At 36.2% G+C, this 21,911-nt stretch overlaps 2 protein-coding genes across 4 annotated transcripts in view; both read right to left on the reverse strand.

Annotated features, from left to right (window-relative positions):
• The window catches only part of LOC128219917 (filamin-A-like), a 60,459-nt gene extending 58,241 nt beyond the window's left edge, over positions 1-2,218 (reverse strand). For both annotated transcript variants that reach the window (XM_052928089.1, XM_052928088.1), the window contains exon 1: positions 1,313-2,218. In XM_052928089.1, coding sequence (XP_052784049.1) covers positions 1,313-1,622 — 310 coding nt within the window. In that variant the 5' untranslated portion in view covers positions 1,623-2,218. The remainder of the gene's footprint in view (positions 1-1,312) is intronic.
• Positions 2,219-3,805: 1,587 nt separating this feature from the next.
• Positions 3,806-7,337, reverse strand: LOC128219571 (uncharacterized). Of its 2 annotated transcripts, none has more exons than XM_052927395.1 (2): positions 7,116-7,337; positions 3,806-6,664 (listed from the first exon to the last, which is right to left on the reverse strand). In XM_052927395.1, exon 2 carries the CDS (start codon positions 6,645-6,647, stop codon positions 4,176-4,178), a length of 2,472 nt encoding a protein of 823 aa, XP_052783355.1. In that variant the 5' UTR covers positions 6,648-6,664; positions 7,116-7,337; the 3' UTR covers positions 3,806-4,175. The 2 variants fall into 2 exon arrangements, with proteins under 2 accessions (XP_052783355.1, XP_052783356.1); XM_052927396.1 differs by lacking the exon at positions 7,116-7,337 and adding an exon at positions 6,836-6,952.
• Positions 7,338-21,911: the final 14,574 nt, after the last annotated feature.

The following is a 21,911-nucleotide window of genomic DNA, read 5'->3' on the forward strand; positions in this document are numbered from 1 at the left end:
TGGTTAAAATCACAAATCGACTAGTTGAAAGCGTTGAAGTTGGGAAAGACTGATGAGAATTTCAGCATTCTTCATCTAATACAAATAAATATTACGACCAACTCAAGTGGAACGCTTACCACGCTGGTTGACTGGCTGCATTTACTTCACAAACTGGTTTTTCGAAATTTAAATATATGATGTATGCATTTTGTACATGTATTTAAATATTATTAGGTGTGTGCTCTTCGCTATATAAATAAACGCCTCCAACATTTTAAGTGCATTTTTCGCATTGTATTTGTTTGCAGATAAAGACTTCGTTATAATTGCCACCCACAAATTGTGGTTTATAATAGTATTCATGCCTATTTGTTATAAATACCGCAATTGGTGAAAAACAATTTTACGATCATCGTTATGATGCGATGTTGACTCTCATGTGACTATAGAGATGTTACGAAACACGAAATGTTATTAAACCTGTAGTCTGAGTGACATGTACGTGAATAAGATACAGCTGAATTGTACTGTTGTTGGCAAAATTGTATTATAAAGTGTATGGGTTTGCTAGTTGATACTGGCATTTTTACTTAACCTGTGACATCGTACATTTCATTATAGAAGGGTGGGAGAATGCGTGTTGTCACTGGCCATTTTTACGTTTGCTGTGCCATCGTGACATTCATTTTAAACATGTAGGAGAATGCTAGTTAATACTGGCATTTTTACCTTCCTCGTGACATCGTACCATTCATTATAAACATGTAGGAGAATGCTAGTTGATACTGGCATTTTTAACCTTCCTCGTGGCACAGTTCCTTTCATTCTGAACTTGCACAATGAGCACGTACCTGGATGCCGTAATGCTTAAAAAAACCCGCCCATACACGCACCCGTACATGTGGCGTTTCGCTACCAATTTAATGCAGTGTTAGTGATTGATTTGCTGAGAAATTGTATGTCAGGGCCACATTTGGACTGTTCAATAAGCATTATACTAGTATATATTCACTTAGTGTCAGCTTAGATATAAGAAAATCTTGTCCGTACAGAGGCTGGTTATGATAGCTAGTAATATATGACACATATGATTATTTCAAAGTATGCACTTATCATGCATGTATGACTCTATATAAAACAACATGTTTCAACCATTTCTGATTGATACTGTCACCTTCGTTTTTTGTTTTCCCCAGAGGTAATACTTTTTCGAATCACCGCATGCTCGGCCAATACAAACAAACATACATATTGTCTCTCGCCTAATTCCTTAAAGGAGATTGCTGTCTGTATCAACAATGATCTACGTTAAATACTAACGTGTACTTACCTATGCTTACTAATGTCACGTGGTCACTGGCGATGGCTTCCAGAGCTATGGTGATATTGTGAAGCTTCTCGTGATTATGGACAGGCTGGCGGACGCAGCCGTTCAACTTCCGGCGCTGCAGTGTCTCAACGAGTGCTACGAGTATCACGCCATCCGCAAAGTCCGTCCGGATGTCGAAAATCGAATGCCCCTCACCCTTGAGCTGTTCGTTGACCCAGTTCTTGAAAGTGTTTCGTTGGATCTCCACCCACTGAGAGCTACTCGACACGTGCAGCTGGGGAACGCCCCCATTTTGCAAGAACGCTGTCATTCTGTGTTGAATTTTACGACTATCTATCCAGGGGGCTACATTTTACAAAAAAAGCACGTATATTCCATGCTGGTTATTATCCGGTTTAATTTCAGATGCTTTAACCCGCCTTATGGTGATCGAAATTTGATATCCGAAAAAAATGCAGCGAACCAATTTTCAGATGGCGTGAAAATAGCCTATCCTGTGACTAGTTTAACCTCTTTTTGACATTAGCATAACATTACCTTAGGATGTTTGTTAAACAAATCGGTGATATAATACTTAAATCCGAATCAGTGTTATAAAATAAATTCCACCAGTTAAGAAATCAACACTGTTTTATTGTTCACTGACAGGTCGAATTAATTATTCTTAAAATACAACGATATTGTATACATTCGCTTGTCATAACTTAAAACTTACTCGGCCCTATTAAATCCACATTTTATGTTGTTGAATTCGTAAGTAGCTTAACCAGTGGGCTTACAGATTCTCCTTCCGAAAAATCCTGATTCAAAACTTAACAGAGCGCTCAGGAGCATCCATACATATTGAAACAAACTTCAGCCGAAAACATGAAAATAAACTTCGAGAGTCACTGAACCATTATAGAAATGTCCAAATTATTTATATCATTCATATGATCGACAAGCAACCGATACATCAAGCTTAATTTAAAGTTATATTTGAAATATGAAATAACCAAGCTAGACATTGTGCATTTAAATTGAACTGATGAATTGGATTTTTTTAAATTTAAATTTGATAATTGTTTATATCTACTGATGAAGGCATAACGCCGAAACGTATAAGACTTTACTAAGATAATAAACTTTACTAAGATAATAAACTTTACTAAGATAATAAACTTTACTAAACTTTACTAAGATAATAAACTTTACTAAGATAATAAACTTTACTAAGATAATAAACTTTTCGTGTTTGTGCGGTTTATTTTATTCATATTTAAATCAAATTTCTGAATTTACATGCATTATACTTTTTTGTTACTTCAAGTACTAATCTTAAAACAGAGTTTTTATTTAATAACCAGGCTAATCTGAACAACAATACTGTATAATTATGTGCTCTAAGATTTAATTAATTCGTTTGAGTTTAAAGCTTTAAGCCACAGTCTAAGATTTTGAGAGCTTTCGTATATAGAGAACAGAGCTTGTAAGTGTGTTCACAAATAAAAGGTGTGTTAATATTTAATGAATTAATTGGACTAATAAGCCTTGGACTTACGTTTTTTTTTTAAGAAAACTTGCATCAATACTTCCCATACAGCCATGTATACAAAATAGTCATATAGATGTATGGTCAAGCTTGTACGTTGACAAATACTTCACGCTATGCTTTAAAGCTGCACTTTAACAGATTTATTGTTTTGACAGCTTTTTTGTGTCTTGAAATGAGCCCATCTTTGCGTTAATATCTTATAACCAGTGATATAAGACTGCTGACATAAGATCAGGTCGCAGTTGTTCATATTTCAGTGCAAACATTAATGTTTTATGGCTAATTTAAGAAAAACATATCCATTTTTGAACATAAATATGAAAACCTTCGTTATCATTTAATCAGCAGTCTACATCACTCGTTTCTATGCATTTTCACAAAAGTTGGTTTGTTCCAAGACAAAAACAAGTTGTCAAAACGTCCAATCTGTGAGAGCGCAGCTTTAAAACTTACTAGACAATGATAGTTGCAATCTTGGTTTTAAACGTCTGGCTAGATGTAATAGGATTTATAAAGTATATGTGGTTTGTATCATGTGGAAATTAGGAAAATACATGTTTCATCCGACTATGATGTAAATATTTGGTTAAAATAGTCTACAACTGAAATATCCGTATTTTTCTTAAGGAAGTGGAAAGTTTTTTCTCATAAAAAGTAATTTAATACACACTTAAGTTGTGGTAGCTATTATCGTAACACTTGATAAATTACTCGATGTGCATTCCGTCCTGCTATCAATATAAACAATCATTCTAGTTGTAATATTTGTTTAATGTCAATCGCTCGCATCAATGAACGTTTAAAACAGGATTTAAAGAGAGAGGGGGGTAACTTGATTATCATGAAGAGTTTTGTTTGGGCAGTTATCTACCTTTTCAAATATACATTTCTTTTCAAACGTTTGGGAGGTCTTGAAAATTGTGCGTTTATAGTTTCAAAATTTATTCTACAAGTCAAACATGATGTTTGTAATTGTTCTAATTCAAAGAAAACAACAAATTCAAATACATCCAAACTTTGAGATCAACATAGTGTAAGTTATATGATAAATACAAAAATAAAACCTTATTTATATTATATACATCTAACATCTACTAACATGGAAAATATTGCACAAAACACCAAGTTTGCGTGCACATTTATTTGTACACAACACTTCAGACGTGCAAATTAAACGCTTCATTAAATTAGTTTTGGCAACTTTGCGGAAAATCCCCATTTACCACTTAACCACACAACACTGCACAATCAAACAATGAATAGCAAGCAATTTCATTTTTTTTTTCAAACTTATGAAGTATTTCGCTAGACGTATGAACTGTTATACATCTACTGCCTGGAATATACATGTATAGGCTTAGGGGGCGCCACTACTGCATCATAGCGCATTTGCGTAACCAATAGTTGGTTTCCGGCCGAGTTAAAGCAGAGAGCGCGCGGGTTCTCCAATCGACCAATCACTGACTGTTTTACAACATGACCTTCCATATTGAGAGTCAGCACGCGGTGCTGGTCGCGATCGCAGACGTATAGAATGTGGTCAAGAATTTTAAGGCCCGTGGGTTTGAATCCCTGGTACGAAAACTCCCACAACCGTCGGCCGTCTACTTGAATGGCGAGAATTCGCTGATGACCGGCGTCGGATACGAACAAGGTGGTGCCGGAGCGGTCAACGGCGACGTACTCTGCCTGGAGGAAGAGACCTTGTCCAGCATTGTCTTTCTTCAGGCACGTGACAGCCCGACCCTCGTCCGAGAGGACCCAGACCTCGTCGCCGCAGCAAACGGCGTAGTTGCCTCCGCCGCGCGCGATGCCGTAGCAGACCATATCGCATAGTACCCCTAGATCCGCTACTGTCGTCATGCTGTCGCCAGTGATCAATATAAACTTCAACACTCGCTCACTCTGAAGACTCACCACTATTTTGTTATCGCTCAGGACGATAACGTCAAATGGTCTAGATTCTAGCTTCATTTCGGTGATGAAGCGGAAATTCCGGTCGTACAACTGCACTGTATAATGCTCTTGGTCGATAAGAACAGCTCTCCCGTCATTCAGGACGCCGGCGCCAGACAAAAGCCGCTTAGATCCGATACCATGAGACGAGAATGAAATTGTGTGTACCCAACGTGCCGTGTTCTCCTCGTCCGAAGCGCCCTGAGGTTTCAGCATGGACGGCGTGAAAGTCCCAGATTCTTCAAGCGCATGTCCGTCAGTGTATCTAAAGTGGTCATTGCTGTAGCGATCGTAAGATGGTGGACCTGGATTACGATCATTTGAGCTCGGGCTGTGTTCAGAATGGGTTTGGTATGTGTTTGGGGACCGCTGTGGACTGTTGGTGTTCGCTCTGGGCGGTTTTGGCACTTCATTGATCTGTACTGCAGCGAATGACCGACCGAAGTTAGTGTCCGCCTCCTTGACATACACAGGCTGGGCCTGCGCTGATGGCGACCAAGGCGACCTTGGCCGGTCTGCTGGAGGGGACTGAACCTCTGGCATCATGCGACGCTGTTGGAATGAGTGGGCGGGATTACTGTGGTATAGCGTGTCCGGCCTATTTTGGTTAGCGTTCCCTACAAGGCTAGGTTGACTGCGGGTCGGAACGGGTGAGCGACGGTCTCCATTCGCATCCTGTTGTTTCAAAGTCCGGTATGGAGCAATTGCGTTGAACCTATCAACGTCGCGAGATTTCGGACTTGGTGAATAGTTCTGGTTTTCGGTAGGCGGCGTAGACATTGGCCGGGGAACAAACTCTCGTCTTTGGGTTTCGACTCGGGGGCGACTGTACACTTCTGGCGTCTCAGGGCGCGGCAGCGCTCGCATAGGCAAGACTCGGCGGTCACGATTTTGGTTCCCAGGAGCCGGAAAGTCGAAATGGAAGACGGAATCAGCTCCGTTATTGTGATCTCGCATCATTGCTTGCATTTGTCTCTGGCGGTCCCGCTGCCATCTCTCACGCGCAGAGGGCGGCGGGTCATCCCCCTGATACAGCTGTGTGGTGCTACCTGCTTCACTGGTTCCACGAGAGTCTGCGATTGGCACAAAAGGTGGCGGGTCGTTGACGGGTGTTGACATGGTGGAGCGCGGCACGCGGACTGTGCCGCTCTCATCGGACAGAATGACCTGCCCTAGATTCTTAAAATGACGTAGAAATGAGGCAACATGTGGAGAAATGATGAATTTAAAATCAACCTCACGGAATAGTTTCTTGACCATAGTTTCTACATCCTTTTCGTCATTTTCTTGATGTTTCTCCTTTATGACTGAGTAAATAAGATCAATTTCAGAATACTTCATACACTGTGATACCGACTCATGTTTTTTACGCACATCTGTACAAGTGCCCTCTAATTTTGAGATTTCAGAATCCAATGCATCAGCCTCCCTAGCTTGCATATTATGCACGCTCTCCATCAAAACACGTTCTCCGTGTTTCACCAAGTCCATAACCTTCCCCGTAACTTCATGTATCTCATTTTGTATCTCCTGCACATTCGTCTCCAGCAGCTTCTTCGCAGCCTTCCTTTCCACTATCGCATTTTCAACGATCGCGATTCTCTGCGCATGCGTGTCGATTACCCTTTTGGCCTCTTCTTTTTTCTGCTCGGCCGCCTCCACGATGGTAAGGATATCATCGCAGCTCCGGTGGCGCTTCACGGCACACACGGAACACAGCAGCAGTTCGTGCTTGCTACAGAAGAACTTCAGACGTTTACGGTGCGTAGTGCATCTTGGGACTCCGTCTGCATTCAGTGACGTCACGGACTGGGACTTACTCAGTACCACGTGCTCCGCTGACATTTCCGAACCGCAGATTTCTGAAAAAAAACAGGTTGCTATTATAAAAAAATGCATCTTTATAATTTGATTTATTTACCTCGGTAGACTGCTGTAAATTTGTCACATTTTTGCTCAATTACTGTCTATGAATTCGCTTGATCAGCTGTCATAAATATCTTAAAGTACGAATATTGAGAAAATTCACATACCGACTGATTTTTTTCGTCCATTTCATAATGCATACACATTTATAATCCCGATATTTTATCAAATGTTTAGATACGCAATACGTAACATTCTTTCGGAGTGTTTGAACAATGTGCAACCTTCAAGTTGTTTAATTAATTATATTGATATCGGATAATTAGGAACAGCTGTATTTGAATGACAATACTTATTCACCAATATAACTTAAACCTACTTGACTTTATATATCATAATAAATGCAAAAGTTCATATAGAAAACAGCATAACAATTGTATAACATACCTTTCTCAACCAATATATCCTTAGTCCTTCGTTTTCTTATTGTGCTGGAGAAATTCTTCTATCTAATTGATACATTATCCATGTAAAAATACTTAGTGGTTAAAACTACTTGTCCCTTTCATTTCAATTATTTTCACTATCGTTTGTCGTTAGATATAGTAGCTAGCAAAATAATAGATTGACATTCAGATTACAATGTTTAAGATTCACTTTTCTGCCTTAAAACAAAGCGTATAGGTAAAGTGATTGTATTCACACATTATATGGTCTAAATGCGAGGGACTATTTTGTCATTAAGAAAGTCAATATATTTAGACATTGGATCACATTTAATGGGTTTCTTTTCTTTCAACTTAAGTATTGCAAAAAACTAAGGTACGTTTAAACAAGATCGCTTCAAACAAGATATTGAACTAGCGTTTCAAACGAGATCTAACAAAAGCGATATGGATAGATTTATAAACATTGTAACAAAAAGGTTATATTCACGCACGCGAATGTTTAACATACATGAATGGACATAATTGAATACAAACAACGCCTTCAACGATTAAATGTTAGATATACAACATGTACTGGACTTGATTGTTTATTATTATTACAGTAGTAGTAGTAGTAAGTAGTAGTAGTAGTAGTAGTAGTAGTAGTAGTAGTAGTAGTAGTAGTAGTAGTAGTAGTAGTAGTAGTAGTAGTAGTAGTAGTAGAAGTAGTAGTAGTAGTAGTAGCAGTAGCAGTAGCAGTAGCAGTAGCAGTAGCAGTAGCAGTAGCAGTAGCAGTAGCAGTAGGTAGTAGTAGTAGTAGTAGTAGTAGTAGTAGTAGTAGTAGTAGTAGTAGTAGTAGTAGTAGTAGTAGTAGTAGTAGTAGAAGTAGTAGTAGTAGTAGTAGTAGAAGTAATAGTAGTAGTAGTAGTAGTAGTAGTAGTAGTAGCCAGGCCGCTAACTTCACGTCGCTAGGCCGCTGAAGTGCGCGATCGACTTTTTTGAAAAAAAGAAAAGAAAAACGCTTCAGAGTGATAATTTGTGCATATAAACAGTAAATATATCATTGATTAAGAAGATCAGGCATGTTTAATGCTTTGAAATAGCTGACTGCTTAATCGACTTTTGGGGAAAAAATATGTTGATATGATTTATTTTAGGCCGCTAGGCCGCTAATTTCACGCCGCTATGCCGCTAGGTCGCTGAAGTGCTTGATCGTCTTTTTGGAAAAAAAGTTGCAAAACGCTTCAGAGTGATAATTTGTGCATAAAACAGTTAATTTAAAATTGTTTTAGAATAAAAGGTAAAGAAAAATATTCTGAATAGATAACAATTTAAGGCCGCTTTGTAACTATATGAATAAAAAACCTTGATTTATCATTGTTTTAAAAAAACACATTAACAATTGCTTGGAAATAGAAAAAAATAATTAGGCCGCCAGGCCCGCTAGGCTGTTAGGCCGCTAGGCCGACAACTTCACGCCGCTAGGCCGCTAACTTCACGCCGCTAGGCCACTAGGCCGCTAACTTCACGCCGCTAGGCCGCTAGGCCGCTAACTTCACGCCGCTAGGCCGCTAGGCCGCTAGGCCGCTAACTTCACGTACATCTAACACACCACCACTAGGCAATAGCTTTATTATTGTTTTTATTCAACAAAAACATCGAATACACCGATTTTGACATTCGAATACAAAGCGTTCGATCGAATACTCGTTTGCATCCATAAATTATAAATAAAACAACTTTAATATCTTGATTTCAAGAGCTTAGATAAACACACAAATAAATATCTTCTGAAGGAATGTAAAAAAAACAAGACACTCTATAGACAGAAAGAGTACATTTTCAAATAAGGTAACGCTTACAACTATTTCGAGTAGGCGGAGCTTGAAATACCGGCAAAAGGCCAAAATTCCAAACGATAAAGCTTAGCACTTAGTAAAGGCCGCTGCGCCGTTTTATAGTGCCAGAGTTTTTTATCTTTAGATTTACGGGATATTTTTCAACACTTGTTAAGGTGGAGGAAATAATAATAAAAATAAAATCAATAAATGTCTTGAATTTCTCGACGATTTGATTTCAAAAAAAAAAATCATAAGCATCGGAATGTATTTATAGTAAAACCTTTCTTTATAGCAACAGAAATCGCGAGAAATAAGGGGTATGACATTGACTAATTACTTTCACTTTTGGCAGGACGTTGTTATGCTAACGGGTACTTGTTCTGTTTCCCGCGTATTTTCGCGTGGTTTATGTGGTATTGAAGTAAATAGACAGATAATGAAAGACAATCGCTACACCAGTTTGTTCTGAGATATGGGTTACAGAACACTAATTTTAATTATTTCTTTACGTTGGAGCAACGTTCGGCGGAAAAATAAAAATAAAACTAATTTAATTTTTAAAATTTAATTAGTCGGCGCCCATAAGGTGCAAGATATTGCTCCAACTTTGGGACCAGTTCGTAAATTGCAGAACAATGCTTTCGATATTTTCCACGTTGCACGAAAAAAGTGAAGAACAGTGTGTTTTATAAAAATATACACTTTAATTGATAATGAAATCTTAAATTATAACGGCCCTGATTATTGTTTTTTTTAAAACTTTGATTTTAAATATCAACTTCGCCCCGAATAGATGAAGGTTACACGGTACTGTAACAATATATATATATATATGTTTCCCAACTTCCTACGCAGTAATCTCCCTTAGCGAGCAGCGAAAAAGGGAGCTTTGAAATTCTAACAATGAGTTTAATTGTTGGTTTTGAAAAAGTCAGTCAAAATAATGAATTCCATATTATTTCCTCAGATTGCATACTAGTCTTTATTACCCCCGTTCTATAAACACATAACAGTAAAGTGTATTCACAAAAACAAATACAATTGTAACAATGTTATCAACCATGATGTCCTTCAAACATATGTATACCTAACATGTTATCATTGAAATAAACAACAACTCTTTTCTTGGTTATCTACATGCATCTTTTTCTTCTTATTTTATTGCACCGACTTGACGCTTTGCATCAATATTTTTTTTACTACTGAAGTTGCTCCGTAGAAGAACGGAAACATAAAATAATTGACAATCTCTCGGTCGTTTTTGTATCATTATGTCCGCCGCTGCGATGACCACTTCCTTCGGGTGATGAGTAAAGTAGTATTTTTTAAACGAAACGTTTTAGAGTTTTGATTATTAAAGTATCGTAGTGGAATATCAAAAACAAGGACTCAATACACTAGAAGTGTAGGTCGTTTGCATCTTATAACTAGAAGGCAATTTTGGAAAACGATTCTGCAGTTTGGAGCAGATTAAGTGTGGTAGTCAGTATCTATGTTCTTATTACGTCCGCCGCTGCGATGACCACTTCCTTGTGAAAATGAGTAAAGTAATTTTTCTAAACGAAACATTTTAAGCTTTTGAATATTTAAGTATCTTAGTGGAATATCAAAAACCAGGACTCAATACATCAGATCAGATGTCCTTTGCATCTTAAAACTATATTGCAATCTTGGAAAAGATACATAACTACTTTTCAGCAGTTTGGAGCAATTTAAATAGTCAGTTTTTATGTACTGTTTAGTTATCGACGAATTGCACAGCGATTAATTGATATTGACCTAAGCGTCCTGACAAGTTTCTTTAGTAGGTCCACACGAATGCCACCAGAACTGACTTTCCCGTTTGTAATTGTTTTTTTACAAATGGCTCAAATCATGGGATTATTTCATGAATAGATCTATAAGTAACTGGATCTTTTTCTTTTTGTAGAATGCTCTTACAACCGCTAAAACTGAACGACGTTTTTATCAGAAAAAAATCTAACTGTGTCGTGTCGATTTGAGACAATAGTTTGAATCCTTATAGGGCACTGTATGCGTTACCATGCGTATAGCAATTAACTCTGGTGTAGATTAATGGCGAATTATTTATAGGAGCGGATAATCGAAATTGGAACGTACTTGTAAGAAAAGCCATCAGCACCGTGCCCAATAATACATATTGTATGAACAACGACTGTAGATATTAAAGAAAACAACTTGAAAACTCGTAAATTATACAAACATGTAGAGTCGACCCCATGCATTTTCGTTTGTTATAGCCGAATTTCGTGTTGTGAAGTATGTCGGATAAGATAATAGGTATCTTTCATGGCCGAGAGTGTAAGATAGGTTTATTCCAACCCGAGCGCAGGGTGTTTTGCGGGAACGAGGTTTACCGAGTTTCCGCAGAACACCCTGCGCAAGGGTTGATGAACCTTTCTCCCACCTCAGATAAGTAGATCCAAATATTTGACCATGCTAGAAATTGTTATCTTGCCCACGGGCAAGGAAAAAATAAGTACCCTTATTGAACTCCTTTGTTATTGTCGTAACACAATTACATCCCTTGCTGAAGACCGTCGTCTGTAGCATCATGTAAATATAGCACACCAATAAAACAAGAAAAATACATCGACAGCCCTGTAATCGAAAATTCAAAAATAAAGGCTGTTTAGAGGCACAAGGCAATGGTTAAAACGACATTGAACTTTGAACACCAACGTATAGACAAAACATACACAAATACAAACACCACAAAAAGAGCAAATACGAATATTAAAAAAAGGCTTTATTGATGATATTCGACTACCGCCTTGGATCGGTGACTGAACACGAATTCACTGGAACAGGAGTCTACTGGGAACTTAAACTTGTTTATTATATTGCCATAACCTAACATTTTTCAATAATTACAAAATGTAAGCCTCGCCGGAAAGCTTTTACAAAAAGAGAGGATTATAGTATGGCACTTAGCTGTGTACGTTACTGTTACTCAGATTAATAAAGACTCTTTCATGTTCAACATGTTCCACACTAATAATACCGGAATAACGAAACCCTGACCATTTTTCAAAAACCATTATAATATTGTCAGTTAATAAAACTTAGTAATACAAATGGTTTTAGTTAATAAAATAGATATCAGACTAAATGCGCTACTCGGATATACGTGGCACAAAAAATGCGTCTAGATTCGCTATGCTTGTAAATGCTAGTACTCATACCATACATCGTATTTAGAGAACAACATCCCCGGTACCTGTTGGAGACCTTTTAATTAGAGCTTGAACGTCGTTTTTGGAGACTTCCTAGGAGATGTTCCCGCTAATCCCCACCTCAAGAGACGATCTCAACGACTGGCCCAAAACACTTTGAAACAACGGTTGCTGGTCTAGAAAGGACATGTTTATCGACACTTCTGTAATACTTTATATAATGGTGTATATGTAAATACAAACATTGCTGAATTATAAAAAAGAGGTCGATAATACTATGCTAGTAATGCTCAATTTTCGGATAATATTATGGATATCATATTAATTAACCATTTATAATAGAGTAGTTAATTTATTTCTAAACTATATGTATGCTTTTTATTTATGTATTTGTTTCATAGAGTATTTGGTTTCGCTGTTTGAGTGCGCAAGCGCCTTTATTTTGAAATATATGAGTGCGCATCTGAGTTCACGTATCTTGTAAACAATTTACGAGAAAATGTGTAATCGTTCTGGGTTTCATGTAAAGGCGATGCCCTGACTCTGTCTTGAAATCTTTGTTCAAATGATTTGTATATAATTAGTGTCATGAAACAGCAATTGGTAATATATTTGACCACTAGTAATGACCTATAGCTTAAATGGATTCAAACAACTCAAATCATAGTCTTTTTATTTGACATGTAAACGAATCATACAAACAAGTTAGTTGGGTACCATTCTGCACAGGTGTCATTTTATGAAATGTAATAACTGCTATGTTATCGATATGGTGACAGACGCATATGAAGTAACATACTTTATCTTGCCGTTTTCTTTGTCAAAAATGTAAGCCTGAAACGTATTTATGAGTTTTGAATGTTATACATTTCTTACAAGATAATGCAATACATATAACACCAATCGGGCATTGCACGTGTTGCAACATTGGTACCTATATACATTGCCAATGATTTGATTTTATTCTCCTAAAATGATTCTTTTTCAATAATATATTCAATGCGTTTCTCGAAATACTTAATTTCATCAAATGCACAAATCATATCAAGATGGTCATGACAATTCTTTACTGAACCTCTAGCTTGTAGTGTGAAAATTTTCATACATATGTGCAAAAATAACTAAGTCTGTCTATAAAAAATTATAATAATGTAGAAAATTCGGGAATCTAACGATGACATGCACAATAAAAGATAACTCTCCACTATTGGTTTCATTTTAAACCAATTTATATTTTCGAACTGCTTTTACCTGTTGACTTCGGTATATAATATTGTATACCAACCAGTTTAGTTTTTGTAGAAAATGAACACAGCCATCCACTTCAAAGAACCCCACAAAATTGCTGACAACTTTAGAAACTCGCACAAATACCTGTTGATAAAGTACATATTGAATTGTGTCCCTTTAAAATGGCCTGATTTTTCGTGTAGATTAATATATAATTAAATAAACATGGGGATTTGTACAGTACAGTACGGGAACGCATAGGTTGATCCATACAACAAAATAAGTACGTTTGGTCTAAATTTAAGTTGTATCAAGTTGTACCAAGTGGTTTGGTTAGCCACGGGCTTCTTAGCTATTTGTGTAAGTAATCCTGGCCTTCCTTAGGCGGATGAGCTCCGGTGGAGCACGGCTTAACCAAATAAGGTGTCAACCAAGAGCGCCACGGGAGATCAACTCGACACCTCTTATGGCGCCCCCAACCAGAACCTTCAAATTCCGATAGGAAACGGCTGGCGTTGAGACCCGACTCACCACCAATACCTCACCCAGGCTTTTTCAATCTTACACAATAACCAGAGAAATTCACAAAGTTTACAAGGTAGTGATAAAAGTCAACATCGTGACATTTTTGAGTTCCTAAAACACAATGAACGAAGACCTTATTTCCCATGATGATTGGAAGTCAAATGAAAATAATGTTATTAATAGCAAAATCGATGAAGTTCTTAGTACAGCTCAACATGTTACAATTGCAGCGTCTTAAAACAGGAAAATATTAACCTCTAAAGCCAATTGTAAAAGTTACAAAACAAAAGTTGACCAGATTGAAATTCGGGCAAGGCGAAACAATTTAAAATTTAGTGGCATTTCTGTTGGATTGAGAAATTAGCTGAGCTTCTTTGATGTATAGAAAGCAATATCAGTGTGTGTATACCACGTGTTAATTTACGTCATATATGCTACGTCGAAGGCAACATTTTGCTTAAAATGAAGACTTAAATCAAAGATAACTTTTCTTGTACAACACCATTTTAAATGAAACAAAGGGCAGTCTATGCATGTGAAAGAGCCCCGCGTTTGTATTATTATCGAAATTTGATAAAGTCATTAGTTTCATCAAACACTTCGACAACCCTGTTTCCGAATAATGTTTTGACAGTGCTCCGTCAGACGGCCGTATGTGAAAATATTTGTCGAAGTGTTTAAAGAAACTAAACTATCAATCAAACTCTGGTAAAAGACCGAAGGAGGGGTTCTGTTAGTGGCGTAGACTGCGCTATGTTTAATTCAAAATGGTGAAGAAATAGTGAAGTTATCTTTGTTTAAAGTCTTTTTTCACATCAACATATTGCCTTCTGACGTAGCATTTATGACGCAATTTATCACGTGGTATACACACACTGAATATGAGCAATTAAAATTAATACAAACCCATAGAGTAAAATCTAAAGTTGCTACATACTCTACAATCATAACACATTTAGGTTATAAATCACAAACTGATAGACTAATAAGCTATTAGGAATCAGTATAAAAGAGTTGTCATTTTAAAAACATCAAGTCAGAAATACAACATAAATATCACAAGCATGATTTAACCAGAAGATGAGTGATACTTGTCAATATAGAAAATTTAAATATATGATTTTGTAGAATAGCTTAGGCTTTTATTGTACTATTGTTAATAAGGCAATTTATATGCTTCCAAAATACGTTTTAAACAATAAAATCAATGCATTCCGGATTAAAGGGGGCCCAATAATAGACGACTTAAACATATTTTAGTAATTATTTTGCAAAACAATAATGTCTTAAACGTATGCCAATACTTTTTGATGACAATTGAATAGTTTTCATACATTGTTTAACAATGGAAAGACCGATCAGACCCTCAGATTTATATTTTTTAAAACATATCCGAAAGCATTAAACAATGCATCTCAAAGTAACATTCTAGACTTCATTCTTATGACAACAACATCACACATTCTTCGTTTCATTCGAGTTAAATCAAAAGATCGTACTTCCAGTCCAGTCCGAACCAACACAGTTTGGGGTGAGTACAGATTTGTGTGTATTGCCGAGACAGAAGGATCGCTATAACAATCTCAGAAACACAAAGCAAATAGGGTAAATCTAGGTGTATTTCTAGATAATATCAACGAGTATTTTTTGCAATGAAATCTGAAGATACAATTTTATGGTCTAAAACCTTTTACTTCATCGGATTAAAACATATTTTGGATGAGAGTACGTTCCCACTGAAACTGCGACGGGTCAAGTCTTATGCTCACATAACTTGATAGAGATGATGGCTCAATCGAGGATATGCGCAATGCTCGAAAAAAATGATTCACCGACGCTGAGTGTCAATATTCACAAATCGAAACATTCTAGCGATAAAAATGTGCTTCTCTAAGTATTGAGGTTAAAGCCAGCTATATTGTTCCGAAAAAAACCTATTCTCCATAATAAATGATGACTTGAATGGATGTTATTTTTAAGGTACATGTAGTTAATTCTTTGCATGTACTTCGATGTAAGTTATGAATATATTCCACACATAGCCTATAGGCTCTTTCAAGTCGAGGAATATCTTCTTGTGAGTATAACATCCAGGTATAAAGCTGTCTTAATCACGACTGTATATCTATTGTTTTAAAAGTCAGCGGGGATAATGACACCGACTGAATAAGGTTCTTGTATGTATTAGAAAACGTCCCCCTCAATATACATCAAGCTGCTGAGTCCCTTACGTCAGATGCCGGTCACAGTTTATTCCAAGATGGATGTAGATATCGGATTCGGCCGAGATGTAATTGCCATAACAGAACACGTGTACATTTAAAACTATAACAGCAAATCTGTTAGCATTATAGAAATATATTCACCTGCGGGAATAATTGCAGCAAATATCCAGCATATTTTCCAAATCTAAACTTTGAAAAATAGACTAGCACCTTGTCATCCGCGTTTGTCGGGGAGGACCAAAGACACAACAAGTCTTCGGTATTTGACACAACTATGTGCTGAGCTGTAGAGTTCATTGGAGGTTATAGGTGTAGGATCGTCTATATTGCATGTTATACGTTTATAGAACAAGCCTTGGTGTCTTACAAAGACTGGCATGTTGTCAAGATAACAAACATAAAGTTTTGATGAGTTTTCAGGGGCGTAATTCAAGCATTTGTGCAGAAAAAGAAATTGTCGCCAGGCACCTTAGACCCTCCCGGAATCCACCTTTTATTGATTGAAGGCTCAGATCGTTACATCTGTCTGGATGTAATATTTCATAGATGACAACGGAGATTTTTGTCATTTAATGGATGTGCACATTGAAGTTACCTCCGTGATCTGGAGCACCATAAAGGTTGTAAAATCCACCAGAAAAGTGAGACTTAATGTGAAATTAGTGTCTTTGTCAACTTGAGCATTGCTGGCGAGCTGCTTAGACTGAGCGTTTTGCATGGAAGTAGACGGGTATTCTCACTGAAGTACAGGTGTTGGAAATGCCCTTATGTTAATTTGGATTTAATAGGCTATAGATAATTGTAGATACAATGTTCTTATGTCCCGATATTTGCATTATAAGGTCCGCAGGAATATGGTTTCAATCAATATCTGGACGTCGGATTTCTGACACTGTAATTATATAGTTGTTTGATCGGATTAAACCCAGCCTTCTTCATCATTCGTTTCATATTGGAACTGAGTTTGTTGACCCTGACCTGATTTATGTGAAAACATCTTGTCTGATGTTTGTTATTTGTTTTTGACAGCGCGAATGAATAATATTTTGTGAAATGGTGTCCTAGTTTACATAGTTATTACTTATATCATAAGTTTTAAATCATTTCAAATGATGTGGTATTCTTAAAGGGTCAGATGGAGATGGGATCCCTAATCAGTGAAGTACTTGGGGTTTTCCTATAAGTTTATTATGATTTGTTCTATTATTTAGTTTCCTCAAGTTAATGCATACTTTTACCTTTTACGTTTTTTTACGGAAACAGTGAGGTTTGTGCACGTAAACTGGTTACACCCCCAGTAAATTTACATTTTACTGACCGTTCCAAGGCGGTACCTAACAATCCTTTATAAACATACATAGTTTTTTATATATATATACAGTATGTATGCACTGTGTTGTTTGTAGAGTATTGTGCTGTTCTTTCATGTTTCTTGTTTGTGATTTTTTTTATTTTTGTGTTCGTTGTCTTTGGCGTTTACCCAGTGCCATTAAATCGGGTTTATGTTTAAACTTTTTGCTACTGAGCTTGATTCTGTAGTTTTGCACTGAAGTATTAAATCAGTTTAAATGATGTGGTATTCTTAAAGGGTGCCTTTTAAGAATCTAGAACTAGTTTTTAAACTCCTTCCATGTTGTGTATACGTTATTAACAAGTCTTTGTATGTCGGTTGAAGAGTACAAGTGAATTCCAGCATTAACTTCAAAAACCGTTTCCTTGTACACAGGGTGGGAGAAAGAAAAATCGAACAGAGACTCAGTAAAGTTTGAATCCATTTAATATCATGCACTTTGGTTAGGATATTTATTGTTCGGTCGTAAAATGTAGGATCAACCGTGCGCTAATATCCCATTTCCCTTTCAGATTCATAGCTTTGTCTTACGTCTACCCCAGGCTTTTCATAATTAATTTCCGCAGCTATAGATTACGAACAATTAAGCCAGCAAGTAATTCCATTGAAAGAATTTTCAATCATCTATTATTTAATAAGGTATTAAAGCGCCTTTGTGATACAATCTATCTGCTACGATGTCGTCCATAATGGTCAATAACATTTTCTGGAACGTTAAACAGACTTCTGTCAGCGCCTGGAATGTAGCAGCGAATTGCAAAGTGTCTCATAAGTATGTGAATTGGAAAGTGGGGTAATTTAAATCAGATCATTGAGTATTGATTAGGCCATTAGTGTATGTAAATCAAATGTCACCACAATTATAAAGTAAACAGTAAGTTCAGAGTGTTTTCTTGCACATGGCATTCTTTCCTACATAACTGTCATTGCCTGACTTTGTTTTATCATATAAACAATAATTCTGATTAAAATCTGCATTTTTCCGCCCTTCGTAACTCTCTATTCGCTAACGAATATTTTTTTTGCTCAGAAACGGAAAAAAAATAGTTAGGGTCGGCGCATGTTTATAGGTAGTGTCGGCTTACCCGAAACGGACATATATTTTTTTAGGCCTCATTGATTAAATTTCACAACTTTACTTGTCTACAAGGCTTACGTTTTAGACAAGTGTCAGGGGTAAAAGGTAGCATATGATTGGTGTATGCCCTTTTGTGTGGGCCAATGACAATCTACGATTTAAAAAAAGAGTTCATCAATTCAATGTTGATCGATTTTGACGAATGCACAGAGTCAGAGTCCAACTGTGACGAAAAAAGTTCCACAGCATATATTTCAGTCAGTATTTTAAACGAGTGTCTATGGCCTACAACCACTCATTCTATTTTCTGTAGATTGCTTAAAAATGTACATATAAATAATGTACAGTGTCATATTGCCAGTCGTCCCCTGCAGATCTTGCAGTACTTTCAGTACATTGCTTTCTATCTAAATGATATGTACCATTAGTAATTCATTTGTTTTAATATACTGAAACGGATGAATAAATATTAAAGAAACTGATTCATTTTAGGTATGCCGTTTTTTATTTGAACGAAAGGTGAAGAAAACACAGTTTTTCTACCTTATGAAACGATAGTTGGTTACTGTTAATATTTTAGGACCCACCATTTATTTAATGTTTTTGCATTTTCAGGTCAACATGGTTACAGTCTTGTATAATATAATATTTTCCATAAATGCATTATTTAGTTAGTTGTTTAAGACTTATAACTCATTTTTTGTTATACATGTGTATGCATTGATTTTGAAAACTAGTACTTCTTTAAAATCATGACGATTTGATGAAGGGTTTCGTTGATATATTAAGCAGAAAGTAGCTTTGAAAAATAGCCATTTAGAAATATAGGAAACATTCTTAACAAATAAATCTACGAATTCCCGTTAAATATTGCGTGTAAAATTCTTACTTAAATAGTTTTAAGTTATGCCTATGTTATCCCTAATGATATGATTTGTTTTAAAAAAACAACGAAAATTAGAAAAACATACAGGAAACATTTGTGGAAAATATGAGATAAAAGTGCGGTAGTTGCTCCCTCTGGAGTCACTCTATCGGATTTCCTAACAAAGGAGAATCATGCTTGTGTTGCATTTATAATTACGTGGCCATTCGAATTGAATTATTTAAGACAGTATCTTTGTTATCAATGTCAGTACATCACAGTCGATACAAGTCCGTATTGAGATTTGAATAATGCGGTTTTTATTTCTAATACTGGAATTTAATATTGATAGTAGAGTGACATTTGTAACAATACTGACTGTACACATCAATATATATCCGGGAGCATTATTTTTTTCAAGCAAACTAAATCATGCATTTACAATTAATTCTCGCCGTTTTTAATGTAATGTAAACTATATGCCAGTAAATATGAATACATGAAGAATTTTATTTAAATTTTACAGTTGTACTAGGTGAGTCCCTAAATCGGAACACTGTCGGCACTTTTTTGAAATATTTTTAGTTAGACTTGCACCACAACTACAAAATTTTCCATCAGCATACTAGGATTCAAGACCAATTGGTTGATATAATTGGTATTTTTCAAGATACTTCCAATATGCATGAAAATAACTTTTTTAACCGCACAGTCAAGGACTGCCGTTTTTGTCTTGTTCTTTGGAACTTGTATCTAAGGCAAGCGTCTTTAATGATTAAAATTGTAAATAAACTGATCGGAATCGGAAAAACGCTTTTATAACGGGTGTTCCATATTTAGGTACTGTTCATATTTAGGTACTCAACCAGTACAGTTGTTCCATCACTATCAATTCCGGAGTGTTATTGTGATAATGTAAAAACAAAATCAAATCTCATTATCACGTGCGTTTATGAATACATTTCTGGTTTTTCATGACTAAACGCTCATTAGAATAATACTATATTTGTTACAAAATCAAAATGATCAGACTTTGATTCAAGTAAGCGAAATTATCTAAATACTCGACGTCGTTCAGTCTATAAATAATTATCCAGGAATCCCAATGGAATTGCTTGTATTTATTAAAATATGTGAACATTAGAATGAAAACGACAAATCAAAGGCTTGTACAAAATTTTCGTACCAATCTGCACTAAATTACATAAAGCTAAGTAACTTTTTAAAGTTTATACTTAATACTCGAATATAAGTGTGTACTCATTTTATTCAATTTATTGACCAGTCCACTGACTTAAAATAGCATATCAGATAAATATAACGTTTATAATGTCCGAACTTGAAAGTATATCTGAAATACATATTCATTAACATTCTTTCAAAAGAAAGATTAAAACTGAGAGTTTTGGAACGGAAAAATATAACAATTCACAGAACACTTTATCACTAGAGATTAAGTAACAAATACAGTTTTTAAATGCTAATGAATACCATTAATTAAGGTTAAAAATGATACATTTCGTCATAAAGCATGTTTTTGTATGTCGTTGACAAAAGGATATCAATTGCATCTTCTCGGCAAGATCCGTATATAGTCCGGGGGCAGAGATGGTTGACCCTGCATTGTTGTATTAAGTTTTTTTTACTGTTGATTTTGGTAGCCAAGGGTCTCTTTTTTCAGAAACTGCTTGATGACATGTTGTCACCTTTGAGCAATTTGAGAAATTCAAGATGGCGTCCAAGATGGCCGCCATTACATATAAATGACCATAACTCCCTACCTGTTCATCATAGGAAGGTGATTTTTGTCTCTATACCTAGGTTTTAGGGGTCAAGCTATCCATTAGAACTAAGTATTATGTTAATATCGTATTACATAATAGTAATTTCCAAGATGGCTGCCAAGATTGCCGCCGTAACACTTAAACTGGCATATATATTATTTACTCCAAATTAGTCGTGAAGGTGTCTATCCCTGAGTATTTTGGAGACACATCTATCTGTATCAGATCAGAGTTCATATACTGATGATGTCATCTACAAATCCAAGATGGCTGCCAGTTTACAAGCACTGGTATATCTTCTATACTATTCAATCTTGGTGGAAAATATGAAAAGGTAAACGACCTCAGGTGTTATATTATAACAAATGTTCTTTAATTGTAAATCTGAATTCTCCGAGACTACCAAAAGCATATTATACAATTCATAATTAAGGATGGCTACCACTTTACCAAATAATCTACACTGTTGTACATTGTGTTGCCCATGTGCATCACAAAGACATGCAATCAGCTATGATGTCGGGTTACAGCAACCCTGATTTTAGCAGGCGCAAAATATTGTGCATTTCATGTTTGCAGAGTTGCAACTACAAGCACGTGAACTGCATGGAGTAGTACTGTGACATCCACATTTTATTAGACGTAGTACCATCTGTGGGGCTAGTTCGACTTCATCAGGTAGGGTGACTGGTTGAAGGGACTTGTTTTGGTCATCCTTT

This window comes from Mya arenaria, chromosome 15 (genome assembly GCF_026914265.1).
Source record: "Mya arenaria isolate MELC-2E11 chromosome 15, ASM2691426v1".
NCBI classification, from domain to species: Eukaryota; Metazoa; Mollusca; class Bivalvia; order Myida; family Myidae; genus Mya; species Mya arenaria.